The sequence below is a fragment of the Astyanax mexicanus genome, chromosome 8, assembly GCF_023375975.1.
Source record: "Astyanax mexicanus isolate ESR-SI-001 chromosome 8, AstMex3_surface, whole genome shotgun sequence".
Taxonomy (NCBI): Eukaryota; Metazoa; Chordata; class Actinopteri; order Characiformes; family Acestrorhamphidae; genus Astyanax; species Astyanax mexicanus.
Genome location: NC_064415.1, coordinates 5,678,940 through 5,696,989, shown reverse-complemented (window position 1 = coordinate 5,696,989; position 18,050 = coordinate 5,678,940). Strand labels below are relative to the sequence as shown.

Below are 18,050 nucleotides of genomic sequence, written 5' to 3'. Positions count from 1 at the left end.
CAGTGGGATCCGAGGATTGCTGATTTAAATCCCAGGCCACCACACATTCATACAGTACCAGTTAAAAATTTGGAGCTCTTTCCCCTCATCACTCCTAGGGTGATGTGGATCAGCACAAGGCTGCGTCTGTGAGCTGATGTATCAGAACTTAAGAGTCGCTGCGCTCTCCTCAGAGTGTTAGCGCTGGGATGCTACTCGGTAATACTGCATCAGCAGCAGCTCAAAATGAGGCAGAGTCTGACTTCACATGTATTGGAGGAGGCGTGTGCTAGTCTTCACCCTCCTGGTATGTTGGGGCAGTCCTAATGATTGTGTTAGGTAATTGACCAATTAAAAATGATGAGTTTCTTTGATTTTATCAAATTGAAAACCTCTGGAATATAATCAAGAGGAAGAAGGATGATCACAAGCCTTTAAACCAAGCTGAATGAACTGCTTGAATTTTTGCACCAGGAGTAAAGGCAGAAAGTTATCCAAAAGCAGTGTGTAAAACTGGTGGAGGAGAACATGATGCCAAGATGCATGAAAACTGTGATTAAAAAACCACCAGGGTTATTCCACCAAATATTGATTTCTGAACTCTTAAAACTTTATGAATATGAACTTGTTTTCTTGGCATTATTTGAGGTCTGAAAACTCGTTTTCCCATTTCTCATTTGTTTTTTTAAATAAATGCCTTAAATGACATTATTATTTTGGAATTTGGGAGAAATGTTGTCTGTAGTTTATAGAATAAAACAACAATGTTCATTTTACTCAAATATAAACCTATAAATAGCAAAACCAGAGAAACTGATTCAGAAACTGAAGTGCTCTCTTAATTTTTTCCAGAGCTGTATGTATGTTAAAATAGGTTTTTGAAGGCTATAAATTTGTGTGGGTTGTGTGGTCTTAATGACCATGAGAAAATGTGGACTGAGACCAGTTGACAACCGCTGATCTACACTGTAGAACATTTTAATATAATGAAGAATCACTGAATATAGGATGCTCTGGTCCTCCTCTCCAGGCTGAGGCGCCAGTACTGAGAGTTTCTCCAGCAGTAGAAGCGGAGATGCTGCTGCTGCTGCGCTGCTGCTGAGAGAGAGAGAGAGAGAGGAGCTGCTGAAGGTAAACACTCACAGATTTATACACTACACTCCTTTATTTATACTATTATTTAACTATATTACTCTATATTACAGGTATATCTGTAGAAACAGGCTGATAAATGTTGAATTAGGAGCGTTTTTTGCTCAGACTGAGAGTTTCCTGTGTTCTGCTGCTTCCTCTATAGTATTGGATGACAGTTCTTTACCTGAGAATTTACCTGATCTATCTATCTATCTATCTATCTATCTATCTATCTATCTATCTATCTATCTATCTATCTATCTATCTATCTATCTATCTATCTATCTATCTATCTATCTATCTATCTATCTATCTATCGTACAGTACTGTGCAAAAGTTTTAGGCACCAAACGAAATAACACTAATCCATTTGAATTGAATTGTTTTTAATAGAATTGCACTACTGAGGTAAAATTATGATTGAATCACACTAATGAGGAAAATGTATGATTTGAATAGTGCTGCTGAACTTCCTATATCATTATAATAGCATTGCTAACCTAAATGTATTATTAGAATAGCACAATGCTACAATAATTCATGACAGTTTTGTTGTCTTTAAAAAGTGTATAATTTCTCTTTTATGCTATTCTGTTATCAGTGTCTATCAGAGTTTTAAAATGACAAATACGGTGTATCGCAATCATTTCCAGGACGATATATCGCCCACAAAAGATTCTCATCGTGACAGGGCTATTGCTTAATTATGATTTAACTACATTAATTATGATTTAATTACGTTAATTATGATTTAATTACTATTACATGGACATGCACTAAACATCCCATACCTGCACTACTGCTACGCTCTGCATTACTTTATTACTCATTTATGCACTATTTATTTATTATTTATTTATGCACTCATTCATTTTACCAGCCTTAAGCTATTATTATACCATATTTACACTACTGTTTTATACGGGTTCTGTTTATACTTGTACTGTCATCCCATCATAATCACTCCCCCCCATCATTATTGCACTATTGTCTTCTGTTTCCATATGTCTATTTGTGTCCTTGTTGTATTGTACATATAGTGTCTCCCATTCTTTTATATGATATATCTGTTTTCTGTGCTTGCTGTAACTTTTGGGAAGAAGAGTAACGTAATTTCAGTTCAATAAAACTACTTGACTTGACTTAGAGTGGCTCTGCTGAGGCAAATCTATAACAAAAGTAGCACTTCTGAGGTATATTTATGACTAAAACATTTATAGTTGTCATAATTTTTTGCAGTTCACTTATATTCATTTATTTATACTTATTTTTTTTACTGTTTCGCTTACAGAATTATTATGGCTGTCTACACAGTTTGCATTCACCTCCACAAGAACATCAGATAATCTCATCGAGAGGAAAACCTCAGGATGCTGAAGTTAGGAGAGGTTAAGTGTGAGTTGTCTGAAGTGGACTGCGGCTCTCCCCAGTCGTATACTGTTCAACAAACCCTGAAAAACACAGGCAAGATGAAAAAACACCAGTGCTCAGAGTGTGGGAGGGCCTTCATTCAGCCGTATCTCCTCAGACGACACCAGCGCATTCACTCCGGAGAGAGGCCGTATTCCTGCTCCGAGTGCGGGAAGAGCTTCACCCAGCAGAGGTACCTCACCAACCACCAGATCATTCACACTCGAGAGAAATTATTCATCTGCTCTGAGTGCGGGAAGAGCTTCATCCAGCAGGCGTGTCTCCAAAACCACCTGCTCGTTCACAGAGGAGAGAGGCCGTACGTCTGCTCAGACTGCGGCAAGAGTTTTACCCAGCAGAGTCATCTCCAAACACACCAGCGCGTTCACACTGGAGAGAAACCGTATCACTGCTCAGAGTGCGGGAAGAGCTTCAACCAGCAGAGTCACCTCCAGACCCACCAGCGCGTTCACACTGGAGAGAAACCCTACGTCTGTTTAGAGTGCGGGAAGTGCTTTAATCAGCAGAGTCATCTCCAAACGCACCAGCGCGTTCACACTGGAGAGAAACCGTATTCCTGCTCAGTGTGCGGGAAGAGCTTCACTCTCGCCACTAATCTGAAAAGCCACCAGCGCATTCACACCGGAGAGAAACCGTTCTCCTGCTCAGACTGTGGGAGGAGCTTTAATAATCAGAGTAATCTCATACAGCACCAGCGCATTCACAGAGGAGAGAGGTTTTACTGCTCAGGCTGTGGGAGGAGCTTTAGCCAGCTTCATACTTTTAGTGGCCACCAGTGCGTTCCTACAGGAGAGACGACTCAGTGCTGATGGGAAGAGGTTTAGAGAGCACTTCAGTTTCTGAATCAGTTTCTCTGATTTTGCTATTTATAGGTTTATGTTTGAGTAAAATGAACATTGTTGTTTTATTCTATAAACTACAGACAACATTTCTCCCAAATTCCTAAAAATAAAAATATTATAATTTAGATTATTTAACAGGCGTGGACCTGTTTTTCTCTGTAAAGCTGCTTTGTGACAACTTTTGTTGTAAAAAGCGCTAAATAAATCAAACTAAATTGAATTGAATTGAATTTGCAGAAAATCAGAAAATGAGAAATGGCTGAAATAACGAAAAAAGACGCAGAGCTTTCAGACCTCAAATAATGCAGATAAGAAAACAAGTCATATTCATATATTTAAGTTTTAAGTGTTCAGAAATCAGTATTTGGTGGAATAACTCTGGTTTTTAATCACAGTTTTTTTCATGCATCTTGGCATCATGTTCTCCTCCACCAGTCTTACACACTGCTTTTACCTGAAGCTTTGAAACTTTAATGTCTTTAGTTTTTTATCCATGTTTTTTTTTCACAAATGTGTAAAAGCTTTCACTCTGTTCCCTTTTTCAAATAAAGGCTTGACTGTTGATCAACGAATGTGGAGATTAAAATCTTAATTCAAAGTACTTTTATGCTTCTAATATATCAGAAAAAGAACAACTTTCATTACTGTCATAATATAGTATCAGTACAGGGTTTCGTGTTCCTGGCTTTAGAATTTTACCACACTGAATCTAATTAATCTGAATCTGTTCCTGAAACGTCTCACATGCTGCACATTGATACCTGTATAAACGTCTCCTTCTTTACAGACTAAAAAACACTCATATTAGTGAGACGAGAGACTTGTAGCTTTATAAAGGGAAATGGATGAGTTAGCAGCTCATATGTGGAGCATCTTTAGCTCAGGTCGAGGAGGACGTGAAAAAAGGCCAGGCGGTTTGCTTTTGCTGTTTTTGCAGCTATAGCTGCACAGCTGCACCAAGAGATGCAGTGTGGGTACGAGAGAGAAGCATGTAGCGCTATCGCTAATGTGTAAAAGCAAAAAGACGCATGAATTCCGGTATTTTGACCGTTCACATTCATGTCGCATGTCCATGGATCGGATACGTATCCGATTTAGGATCACATATGAAAGTGACTCAAATCTGATTTGAAAAAAACGCCCTGAAAATGCAGCCCTGTATTAGTAAAAGGCCTTTCCCTTGTTTTCATTGTATCTCCTAAATGTGTACTAAAACCTACTGGCATTATTGAGCGCAGTCTAATTCTATTTTCCAGTTTTATTTTTAGTAAACTCACTGTACTTAAGTGTAGAGGGGATTTTATCTGACCAAGCTGAGCTTTTCTTTCAGAACTGTGGGTGTTCAAATTTAATTTCTGCATTTTTTCAGATATTCAGATATCTAAAAAAAAAAAGTCATTTTGACTAGTTAATTGCCCATCTTACTAGTCATTTACTTTAGTGTAAATAAAGGTATGTTTGAATGTTATTCTGAATAATATAAATGTAATTGTTACTAGTCAAAACCCAGACTGTACTAAGCATAACCAATGCCATAATTTATGGTTAAGCTAGTGTAAACACTACTGTAGGCTTTGGGAATTATACATTTACCAGGAAATTGCACAGTTCGTTTTTTAATGCAACGATTTTATGAAATAGTGTCAAAAAGTCTCTAATATTGGTGCTTTTTAATTTTTAATACCCCATCCACGTTATTAAAACTGAGGTTGTTCCAAACACTATTTGGAAATTATTATATTTCTTTATTGTATTTCTTATTGCTATGCTATTTTATATTTATCATATTTTATATTTATAGTTTTCTTACATCATTGTTTATTTGTGTCTCACTTCCTATTTGGGGATTAATAAAGTGCTATCTTTTTTTTTTTTTTTGCTGTTTCGTGTGGATGGGAAAACGTCACAATTCATGCACTTTTTTGTCTGTAATTCAAACACCCTTTCTAACTTTCTATTTTATTGGTTTGTTTTATTTGTAATATTTTCTTATTTCCTCCTTTCTTTCTTTTAGATGATAGGAAAAAATGACTTTTTTTGCTCCTTTTGTGTTGTTTCAATGCACAGAAACATGTTAACAAAACATGTTATTGCACTACTTTTCTTTCGGCAGTGGCTGTAAAACCATAACGCTGAATCAGAGTAAAATCAACACTATTTTAAATGCATTGGTGATGGAAAAATTTATATTGGTTCAATGTCAGGTTTTCTGGACGTTTGTGTGGGTAAAATGAATATTAAATATTTCTGCAATATAAGCCAGCCTTTCCGTAAAAATATATATATTTTTAATTTGTTTATATAAGGAGGGCTAAAAATAAATACATATATATACAAATAAATAAAAAATACATGCATAAATAATTGCATAGATAAATAAGTTAATTAATAAATAAATTTTGTCATGAAAAATTACATACTTAAAATTATATCAGGAATCCGTTTCCATATTTCCATGCATGAACCTTTATTTTGCGCTGTTTCTGCATTTATTTTTTCATGTATTTATTCATTAATGTATTTCTACATTTATTTGTTTCTTCATTTATTAATTTCAACCTTTATGAATTTATTAATTTGTTTATTTCAACATTATTTCTACATTTATTTTTCACATTTCTTCATGTAATGATTTATTTATTTATTTCATAAATGTTAAAATACATAAATAAATACATGTAAAAATGTTCTTTATGTATTTATTTGTTAATTTATTTCCACATTTCTTTATGCATTTTTTTATTTCTGCATTTCTTCACGTATTTCTTTATTTATTCCACATTTCTTCATGTATTTATATATTTATTTCCACATTTCTTCATGTATTTATTTATTTCCACATTTCTTCACATATTTTTTTATTTCCACATTTTTACATTACATTACATTACATTTGGCAGACGCTTTTGTCCAAAGCGACTTACAATAGTGAAGTACAATGTAAAATAAGTTTAAAGGTAAAACATCTTTGGATAGGGATAAAAGGAGGTCAAAGGGGAATAATAGGATAGAGGAGTGAAGGAGGGGAAGAAGGAAATGAGGTTAGAAGTAGTTAGTGTGTTAGAGGTGTTAAGAGAGTAAGTGCTCTTTGAAGAGCTCTGTCTTCAGGAGTTTCTTAAAGATAGTGAGAGATTCTCCTGATCTGGTAGTGGAAGGTAGTTTGTTCCACCATTGGGGAACTCTGTATGAGAACAGTCTGGATTGCTTTGTGTGAATGTTTGGCAAAGCGAGGCGACGTTCATTGGAGGAGCACAGCGGCCGGGAGGTAGCGTAAGCCTTCAGAATGAGTGCAGGTAGGAAGGAGCTGTTCTGTCATCACCTTGTAGGCGATTGTAAGAGCTTTGAATTTGATGCGAGCATCAACTGGTAGCCAATGGAGCTCAATGAGCAGCGGGGTGACGTGCCCGTTTTGGCTGGTTGAAGACCAAACGTGCTGCTGCGTTCTGGATCATCTGGAGTGGTTTTACTACACAGGCCGGGAGGCCAGTTAGCAGGGCATTGCAGTAGTCGAGGCGTGAGATGACGACCGCTTGCACCAGGAGTTGGGTGGCCTGTTGCGTCAAGAACGGTCTAATTTTTCGGATGTTATAGAGCGCAAAGCGGCAGGACCGAGCAACTGAGGCCACATGGTGCGTGAAGGAGAGTTGGTCATCAACCAGAACACCCAGGTTCCTAGCAACCTTTGTCGGTGAGAGAGAGAGAGTCGATACTTATAGAGAAGTTGTGTTGAAAAGATGGTTTTGCTGGTATAACCAGAAGTTCAGTCTTTGAGAGATTTAATTGAAGGTGATGCTCCTTCATCCATGAGGATATGTCAGAGAGACACTGCGATATCCGTGCAGAGATTGAGTGATCTTCAGGTGAGAACGACAGGTATAGCTGGGTGTCATCAGCAAAGCAATGGTAGGAAAATCCGTGTGCGGATAACCTGACCAAGAGAGGTGGTGTATATGGAGAAGAGAAGGGGTCCCAGTACCGAACCTTGGGGAACCCCAGTGGATAAGGAGCGGGCTGAGGATAGCTGTCCTTGCCACGACACCTTGAACGAGCGCCCAGTGAGGTATGATCTGAACCATGACAGCACATTGTCTGCGATCCCCATGTTTGAGAGTATAGTTAGGAGAAAGTCATGGTTGACTGTGTCAAATGCGGCCGAGAGGTCCAGCAGAATGAGCACTGAGGACTGTCCTGCAGCTCTGGCAGTTTTCAACGCTTCAGTCACAGACAACAGAGCCGTCTCGGTAGAGTGTCCTTTTTTGAACCCAGATTGGTTCTGGTCCAGAAGGTCATTCTGGGAGAGGAAGCCAGAGACCTGATTTAGAACTGCTCTTTCTAGTGTTTTAGAGAGAAAGGGTAGCAGTGAGACCGGTCTGTAGTTGTCAACCTGGGCGGGGTTGAGAGAAGGCTTTTTAAGCAGTGGTGTCACATGTGCTTGTTTGAAAGCAGTCGGGAATACACCAGAAGTTAAAGAGGCATTGATCGTGTGAGTGATAGCCGGAATGATTGCAGGTGCGATAGTTTGCAGTAGGTTTGAAGGAATTGGGTCAAGCGGACACGTAGTAGGACGGCTACGTGTTAGGAGAGCCAGTGTCTCGTTCTCAGTGAGAGGAGTGAACGAGGAGAAAGCAACGCCTTCGGTGGAGGGACACCGGGCAGTAGAGGATGTAGTAGGACTGCTACATTGTGCATCAGTAAACTGGTTGCTGATGGCCGCCACTTTGCCAGTAAAGAATGAGGCAAGTGTTTCAGCCGTACGGCATGTAGCCGGAGGAGGAGGCGGAGGGTTGAGTAGTGATTTAAATGTAGCAAATAGTTTCCGGGAGTCTGTGAGAGAGCAGAATTTATTGTGATAAAATTCAGCTTTAGCAGTAGTGAGGTTGGCTGAAAAAGAAGCCAGGAGCAGTTGTTAATTTTTTAGGTCTGCTTGTTTTTTGTTTTTTTGCCATTTTCTTTCGGCAGCTCGGAGTTTGGAGCGTAGTTCCCTGAGTGTGTCATTTTTAAGCCATGGCTGCGGTTTGTTTGAGCTAATGGCTCGAGATGTAAGAGGACAGAGGTTGTCCAAACAGGAGCTTAGTGTGGAGCAGAGAGTGTCAGTGGCATCATTTACATTGAGTGATGAAAATGAGCCTGGTGGGGGCATATTGTCAGTCACCAGCGAGGAGTACTGGTCTGCTGAGAGATCTCGAAGATTTCGGCGGAACGAGACCATAGTAGGAGTAGCTGTGGGTTTATTTGAAATATGAACATTGAGTTTCATAAAGTAGTGATCTGAGACGTGCAAAGGAGTGACAGTTAGAGAGTCGGTGTCACAGTTACGAGTGAAGATCAGGTCTAGATGTTTGCCAGCTTTATGTGTTGGAGGGCTGGGAACCTGCTCCAGATCGAAAGACTGCATGAGGGATAGGAAGTCTGTGAAGCTGGTACTGTCATGGTGGATGTTCATATCCCCTAGAATGAGCATGGGACAATCTTGCTCAGGGATAGAAGACAGTAGCATGTCAAGTTCATGCATGAATTCGCCCATTTGTCCAGGAGGACTGTAGAGAATTCATTTCTTCACGTATTTATTTATTTCCACATTTCTTCATGTATTTATATATTTATTTCCACATGTCTTCACGTATTTATATATTTATTTCCACATTTCTTCATGTATTTATATATTTATTTCCACATTTCTTCATGTATTTATATATTTATTTCCACATTTCTTCACGTATTTATTTATTTATTTCCACATTTCTTCACGTATTTATATATTTATTTCCACATTTCTTCATGTATTTATATATTTATTTCCACATTTCTTCACGTATTTATTTATTTCCACATTTCTTCATGTATTTATTTATTTCCACATTTCTTCACGTATTTATTTATTTCCACATTTCTTCATGTATTTATTTATTTCCACATTTCTTCATGTATTTATATATTTATTTCCACATTTCTTCACGTATTTATTTATTTATTTCCACATTTCTTCATGTATTTATTTATTTCCACATTTCTTCATGTATTTATATATTTATTTCCACATTTCTTCACGTATTTATTTATTTATTTCCACATTTCTTCACGTATTTATTTATTTATTTCCACATTTCTTCACGTATTTATTTATTTCCACATTTCTTCATGTATTTATTTATTTCCACATTTCTTCATGTATTTATTTATATATTTCCTGACATATACTTATGTCATTTTTCGTGTTAATGTATTTTTATCTAAATAATTGTGTATATTAAATGATAAATTTATTTAGGTGTTTTATATGTGTATATATATGCTATAGCTGATGGTATAGTAGAACATATGCTCTGGATGCTGTGGTCCTCCTCTCCAGGCTGAGGCGCCAGTACTGAGAGTTTCTCCAGCAGTAGAAGCGGAGATGCTGCTGCTGCGCTGCTGCTGAGAGAGAGAGAGAGAGAGAGAGAGAGAGAGAGAGAGGAGCTGCTGAAGGTAAACACTCACAGATTTATACACTACACTCCTTTATTTATACTATTATTTAACTATATTACTCTATATTACAGCAGATCTCACACTGTAACACGCGCTCAGAGCTCCACCCTGCTGAGAGGAACACCAGCAGAACCAGATCAGACTCATCAGCTGAGCTCCTGATCCAGCAGCACACAGCAGGGTTTCAGTGTTTCAGTTTGTTTCATTGCTATAGGATATGTTTAAAAAAAAACAAATGAAGTAAGTAATTAAGCTTTATTTATAAACCACTCTTTACACAGCCTACACTGACCAAAGTGCTGTACACACAAAGCCTAATGGCTACACATAAATACATACAACCAAAACACAGGTAAATAAAACACTTAAATAACAGATTAAAATAAGTAGCCCAACATATAACACAGATAAGATAAATAAAAAAGTGCTAAAACACAAATAAACTAAAATGCATAACAAGAAATATAGGATATATCCACAACTAAATCACCCCAATCACTCCCTGTTCAAATGCAAGTTTGTATTAGTGAGTTTTTAAACCTGATTACAAAAAAACAGATTTAAAAACTGTTCCAGAGTCTCGGAGCATACATCTAAAATGCACGATCACCATTGAGTTTCAAACTAAATAATAAAAAAAATATTCTCACATTACAAGAGTACAGGTGAGTAAAAAACTTGGGTGCAGATTTTTTTCACTTAGATACAGGAAACAATATTTATAACAGAGTAGAATAAGAAAAATAAACTAGGTGGTTGTTGTAGTGTTGCTTGGTGTTTGCTGTAGAGTTGTTCAGTTGTTGCTGTAATGTTGCTATGATGTTGGTAGGTATTTGCTGGGGTGTTGGTACACAGTTTCTGTGGTGCTGGTAGGTGGTTGCTGTGGTGTTTCTAGGTGATTGCTCTGGTGTTGCTAGGAGGTTGCTGTGGTGTTGCTAGGTAGTTGCTGGGTGTTACTATGTAGTTGCTGTGGCGTTGCTAGGTTGTTGCTGTGGTGTTGCTGTGATGTTGCTAGGTAGTTGCTGTGGTGTTGGTAGGTGGTTGCTATGGTGTTGGTAGTTGGTTGCTATGGCGTTGGTAGCTGGTTGTTTTGGTTTTGCTAGGTGTTTGCTGTAGTGTTGCTCGGTGGTTGTTTTGGTGTTGCTAGGTTGTTGCTGTGATGTTGCTAGGTAGTTGCTGTGGTGTTGCTAGGTGGTTGCTATGATGTTGGTAGGTGGTTGTTTTGGTTTTGCTAGGTGGTTGCTGTAGTGTTGCTCGGTGGTTGCTGTGGTTTTACTAGGTGGTTGCTGTGGTGTTGATAGACGGTTGCTGTGGTGTTGCTAGGTGGTTGATGTGGGGGTCCTCCTTTCCAGGGAAATCCCCCTCCACCTTCCCGTCAAAAGCTGTAGGAGGAGTAGCATTTAAAAAAACACGAATAGAATAAAAATAACAATACCAAAATAACTTGCACTATTAGAAACACTGCCTGGACTTAAATAAGCAAATGATCTGAGGTTGTGCAGGTCTGGGTTCAGCAACAGTATGTGTTAAAAGAATGAAGTCAGCTGACTACCGGAATAATATACTGAATGACAAGATCTTGGTGAAAAATTAATGCAACACTGGATTGAAATAAATATTTTAGATAAATTTATTTGAGTGTGTTTCTCTCCACTCTTCCTCCAGACTCTTTTCCCTTGATTTCTAAATGAAATGCAAAATGTACTGATGATCTCTGGCAGGAATATTAATTGCTGGCACACAATGTTCAAGATTATATATATTTTTTAAACTTTCTATTAGTTTTGTGCGATTAACAGAAGAATAAGACCTTCTAATACGTTTATATTAGAAGGTGATTTGTGACAGTTAATAGGAGCTAGGAAAACATGTATAATGTATAATTGGTGTATTTCCAATTATTAATTTGGTTTTTTTTTTAATTCTACATTTATTTATCTATATATTCATTGATTGATGTATTTCTACATGTATTTATTTATATATTTTAACTTTTCAACGTTTATTTATCACCATATTTCTGCATGTATTTATTTATTTATTTCGTCCTTCATATTCTTTTGTTAATGTATTTTTATCTAAATAATTGTGTGTATATTTAATTATTTCTTTGTTTAGGTGTGTAATTTGTAAATATGTCCTTTAGCTAATAGTATTATAGTATGCTGGATTTATTTTATTTCTTTCAGTTCATAATGTGTATTCATATTTTTTTCCTTGTTTCCCTTCTAGAAATGTGACTCTTTACAGTTTAAATTGACCTCCACAAAAACACCAAAAAAAAGTCAGAATGCTGAAATCAGGAGAAGTTAAATGTGAGGATCTGGCAACCGAAGAGGACTGCAGTTCTCCTCAATCCAACAGTGAAGTTCAACAGATGCAGAACTACACAGCAGAGGAGCTGAACCACCAGTGTTCAGAATGCGGGAAAGTCTTCAGTCAGCTTTCTGTTCTCAAGCGGCACCAGCGCGTTCACACCGGAGAGAAACCGTATTCCTGCTCAGATTGTGGCAAGACTTTTATTCAGTGGACTAATCTCCAGAACCACCTGCGCGTTCACACTGGGGAGAAGCTCTACTGCTGCTCGGAGTGCGGGAAGAGCTTTTTCCAGTGGAGTAACCTCCAAACGCATCAGCGCATTCACACTGGAGAGAAACCGTATTCCTGCTCAGAATGTGGAAAAAGTTTCAACCAGCTGGTTAATCTCCAGACGCACCAGTTCGTTCACACTGGAGAGAGACCCTATAGCTGCTCAGAGTGCGGAAAGACTTTTACACATCCGAGTAATCTCAAAAGTCACCAGATTATCCACACCGGTGAGAAACCGTATCACTGCTCGGAGTGCGGGAAGAACTTCACGAGTCATCGCAGTCTAAGAACGCACAAGCGCATTCACACCGGAGAGAAATACATCTGCTCTGAGTGTGGGAAGGGCTTTACTCAGTTCCAGAAGCTCAAATACCACGAGCGCATTCACACAGGAGAGAAACCGTATTCCTGCACCGAGTGCGGCAAGAGCTTCCATCAGCTGAGGTATCTCCAAGCCCACCGTCGCCTTCACACCGGAGAGAGGCCGTACTCCTGCTCCGACTGCGGGAAGAGCTTCAACGAACAGAGTCACCTCCGAACGCACCGCCGCATTCACACCGGAGAGAAACCCTACTTCTGCTCCAAGTGCGGGAAGAGCTTCACCCAGCAGGGTCACCTCCAAACCCACCAGTGCGTCCAAAAAAAAGAAGAGACCCCATGCCAATGCTCAGAATGCGGCAGGAGTTTCAAACAGCTGGCTCATCTCCAAAGCCACCAGCGCATTCACAGCAAAGAGAAGTATACCTGCTCAGCGTGTGGAAAAAGCTTTAACCAGCTGGGTCACTTCCAGACTCACCAGTGCGTTCGCAGAGCAGTGGAAGAGCAGTATATCTGCTCAGAGTGCGGGAAGACCTTCACTCAGATCGGCCTCCAAAAACACCAGTGCATTAAAACTGAAGCAGCAGTTGTTGAAACATCTTCAAGCAACTAGAGATTTACAGATCCACAAAAATGAGATTGTTAAATCACAGATTTGTTTTGCTGTAGCAGTGCGTCCTCATGTTACAGACATCAGTCTGCTTTCCTCTTGTTACTATCTGTGCTATTTAATTTCCCAATACGACCTTTCCTAAAACAGTGTTCACACAACAAACAAACAGCATATTTGAACTCTTAAGTGCAGTGATGTTACCAGTCAACAGCCTGAGTTAACAAGGCTGAGTTTCTTCTAATTCTAACTCCCCATTCCACTTTAAATGGTGCAGCACTTATAATGTGTCTTTTAAAGTCCTTATATGCATGTCATATCACTTGAAACATATTCACAATGCCACCAGGCATTTATTAAAGGTCGTGGAAGAAGGGTTAGAGACCAGAATACTGAACAATTAAGTTCAGATAATAATTTCAATAGCATATCTTTTTAGATAAAATCTCACAAAAAAATGTATGAACAGTTTGTAGAGTTTGGCTTAATATTATACTGCTGCGCTTGCGCAGATCTCCACATTGACTGGGGGCTTCCTCATTAGAACACTTATTATATGTTTATGATTATATACCCAAACAGCTGCCTTAATAAGCATTACAAAAACTTCAATTAATATTTTAAGCAGGTGCAGGTCTCCTCATTAATACTGTTTCTGGGGTGGGGATGTTATCAGTTAGCAGGTCATGCAAGTAGGGTTGCAGCGGTAACCGGTTTCACGGTATACCATGGTATTAAAATGCACGGTTATCATACCGTGTGTGTTTGCTTATTACCGGTAAAACGCAAGCCAGCGGAGAAACTCACCCGCGCATGCGCAACTCTGCTCCGCTTCAGCTACTCAGCCCTCCAGCACACAGCGGTGAGAACGGCAGAAAGTGCATCAGACTAAACAAATCTCCGTCCGCCTAAAAAAGGCTACACTAAAATCAGCAGTGGGACTATTTCAGAGACCCGCCGAACGCACCCGAGGATGGTTATCCGATTTGTAATAAGGTAAAGGTGGACATACGTCAAACCTGTTCTCCCATCTCCGAGAACACCACCCCGCTGTGCAGCGCAAAGTATGTGTTTAGTTTATCATTTTAATCTGAACCTAAATAAAACCTCTTTGTAGTCGTGCACAGCCCATGCGGTAAGCGCCCGCAAAAGCGCTGAGTTATCCGAAATTTGGGCACGCAGGTGCCGGCGTGAAGTGCGTGCTACGATGGATTCACGTGTCCGTGTAAAGGTCCTGGCCGGACTGGATGTGAAAGACGCCATTCATTTACATGCGTTCATTTTCAAATTCTGACGTGCCTGTTTTTCATATGTTAAAATCAGACTCGGTGTGAAAGCCTTAAAATAGAAATCTCTATTGTGAGGATCATGTCAGAAATAAAATCCCCTCTTTCTGCAGTATCTGGTTATATACCAACTTGGCAGTAAAACGGACGTTTACAACAGTTGTTGATCAGACACTGACCCAGGCTCAGTTTATCAGATATTAAAAAATGTAAACTTAAATAATGTAATTGAATATTTTAAATACAGGATCTTTACTTCTTAGAGGACATGTAATGTGTGTAACGTGTGTATATATATATATATATATATATATATATATATATATATATATATATACACACAATATTTATGCCCTTAAGAGCAGTGGAAAAACTGGTTTCCTTCACCTGATGGTGTACAGCTTATTTTTTTAAAGGAGAACTTAAAATTATAGTTTTTCCAGGTTTCTACAATAAATAGTTAATTGAACAAAAAAACTTTGTTGTAATTTCTTTAAGGGTCAGTTTAATAATATATGTAACAAACTGTGATACCGTGATAACCGTGATACCGCGGTATTTTCTGAGAAGGTTATCATACCGTGAAAATCTCATACCGTTGCAACCCTACATGCAAGACAAGCCTCCTATCTGTTTGAATGGAAAAAGACCAAAATACTTTAAACTATAGTTCAGATCATCTTTTCAACAGCATATTTTCTTATCATAACTGATAAAATCTAGCAAAAAAAAACCTAATGAACAGTTTGAAGAATTTGGCTTAATGTTATGCTGCTGCGCTTGTGCAGATCTCCATATTGAGTGGGGACTTCCCCACCAGCGCACTGATGATATGTTAAGGATTATATCTAAACAGCTGCCTTGATAAGCGTTACGAAAACTTCAATTAATATTTTAAGCAGGTGCTGGTCTCCTCATTAATACTGTTTCTGGGGTGGGGATGTTACCAGTCAGCAGGTTATTTAAGGTCATGCAAGACAATCCTCCTGTCTGTTTGAATGGGGAAAGTTCAGATGATCTTTTCAACAACATATTTTCTTATCATTACTGATAAAATCAAACAAATAAACCTCATAAACAACAGTTTACTAAGTTTACTGAGGTTACTTATTGAGTTTGGCTCAATATTATACTGCTGCGCTTGCGCAGATCTCCATATTGAGTGGGGAGCACTAAGCCTCCTTCACTTCCAGCTTAAGCTGAGTGCTGATTGGCTCTTTTTGTTAAAGGGTAGGATTATATCCTTAAGCTGTGATGATCGTTGCAAACAAAATGTTATTTTATTTCACCCAGGACTTAGGCACTTATTTAAGGTCATGCAAGACACGCCTCTTATGTAAATGAAGAGAGACCAAAATACTGAATGATAATTTCAACAGCATATCTTTGTATCATCACTGATACAATTTAACAAATAGGCCTCATGAACACTTTGTAGAGTTTGGCTCAATATTTTGCTACTGCGCTTGCGCAGATCTCCACATTGAGTGAGAGCTTCCCCACTAGAACAATAACCCTCCTTCACTCCCAGCTTAAGTAGCATGCTGATTAGCTCTTCTTGTTAAAAGGTGGGACTATATCCTTAAAGAGTAATTAAACTCTGATGAGCATTATGAAAACCTCTACACAAATTCCAACCAGTTGCTGGTTACAAGTTATCAGCCAAAACAAGGCTAAAATTGGCTTCTAATGCTAACTCTCCATTCCACCTTAAATAATGAAGCAGGTTTGTTATCTGGATGGTTCGTAACCCAGTATTGTGTGGGGAGGTTGTACATGTTGGTTTTTATCCATGTTCTCGTCCATATTTTCTTCTTTTTTAGAGTATTTTTTATGTTTTTGAGACCAAATGTGCTTTTGGAGAGCAGACAGACTTGTTATGTGTTCCTCCTGGTGAGAGCACCAGATACCAACTTAAATAATCCCCATTTATAGGAGAAATTAAAAGAGTGTGAGTATGAAAAGTAATGTGTTGTGAATCTGGCATAAACTAAACACAGTACTTGACTGCAGTATTGAATGGTCAGATTCATCAATCAGACTGAATTATACGATTTTAAACACACTAAAATTTAATCAAAGTTTTAAAAAGTTGCCAAATTAAATGAGTCAGTACAGAATGTATTTTTTATAGAAACTGTTACTCAGTATTAATCAACAGCTCATCTTATCTAAACTGTGTGAATGTATTACTGGTATTTATACAAACACAAAGATCAGATCAGTATCTGCAAATTGAGCATTAAGGTACTTGGGGCATCCCTATAAAGTACCATATTTGTAAAAGCATGATTTTCACTATATTCAGTATATATTATCATAAAACAGTGTATTGTTAATTTTGTCCTCTGCTTCCGAAGACGATAAATTGTTTATTTTTATGTGATGAAATTACATGTTGAGTTTTTCATTAAATATTTGAGTCTGATCAGTTATTTTGAGCTTACTATAAAGTTATACAATCAACTGCATCAAATTCTATATTTTCTGTAGGACATGTCAATTTTAGTAATGAAAATTGCTAAATAAAAAAATAATTTGTCTGTTTTCTGTGTTCTGGATGCAGTTCTAATAAAAACATGTGACCTGCATTATATAAGTCTTGTTTTTTAATAATATATTAACTATTTGTCAGATCTTTTTTTCAGATTTATTGAATAAATCTCATGGTATTGTGGTAAAAATCTGTACAAGTCTGTATTTTGACATGTTTTAGGTTTAAGACAACTTTGTTTAAACAGTATATTGTGCCAAAAATAATTGAGATAAACAATATTAATGTTGAAAATAATTTTCAGAACATTTCAGAAATCAGCAAATCAGCATATTAATTTTTAATATGACATGTCTCTCTAAACCATTACTGATTGGTTTAAACTTCACACTAGACCTCAAGCAGTTTGGACTGTGTGTCTCTCCACTCTTCCTCCAGACTCTGATCTCTTGATTTACTTTAAATGAAATGTAAAATTTACTGATGATCAGTGATGGTTTGGAGAGACATGTCATCTGCTGGTGTTGATCCACTGTGTTTTATTATCGAGTCTAAAGTCAGTGCAGTTTTGTTTTCCCACAAAATCTTACAGCCCTTCATGCTTCCCTCTGCTACTGACACATTTTTTGGAGATGAGGATTTTATTTTCCAGCAGGATGTGGCCAAAAGTACCAACTGGTCTTATATAATATTCTAATTTTCTGAGACACTGATTCAGATTTTTGGGTTTTAATAGGCTGTAAGCCATAATCATCAACAATCAAAGAAATAAACACTTAAAATATATCACTCTGTGTGTAATACACCTATATAGTATATATATATACTATATATAGCGGGGGGGGGGGTGTACTCATTTTTGTGAGATACTGTATGACTGAGAATCTGTTTTCCTCCTG

The 18,050-nt window shown here is 37.9% G+C and overlaps 1 protein-coding gene across 1 annotated transcript; it reads left to right on the top strand.

The window, feature by feature from the left end:
- Positions 1-1,026: 1,026 nt before the first annotated feature.
- On the top strand, positions 1,027-17,241 carry LOC103047526 (zinc finger protein 665). Its single transcript, XM_049482752.1, has 4 exons — positions 1,027-1,110; positions 2,405-3,346; positions 12,114-13,999; positions 15,560-17,241. Exons 2-3 carry the CDS (start codon positions 2,484-2,486, stop codon positions 13,372-13,374), a joined length of 2,124 nt encoding a protein of 707 aa, XP_049338709.1. The 5' UTR covers positions 1,027-1,110; positions 2,405-2,483; the 3' UTR covers positions 13,375-13,999; positions 15,560-17,241.
- The last annotated feature ends 809 nt before the right edge of the window (positions 17,242-18,050 follow it).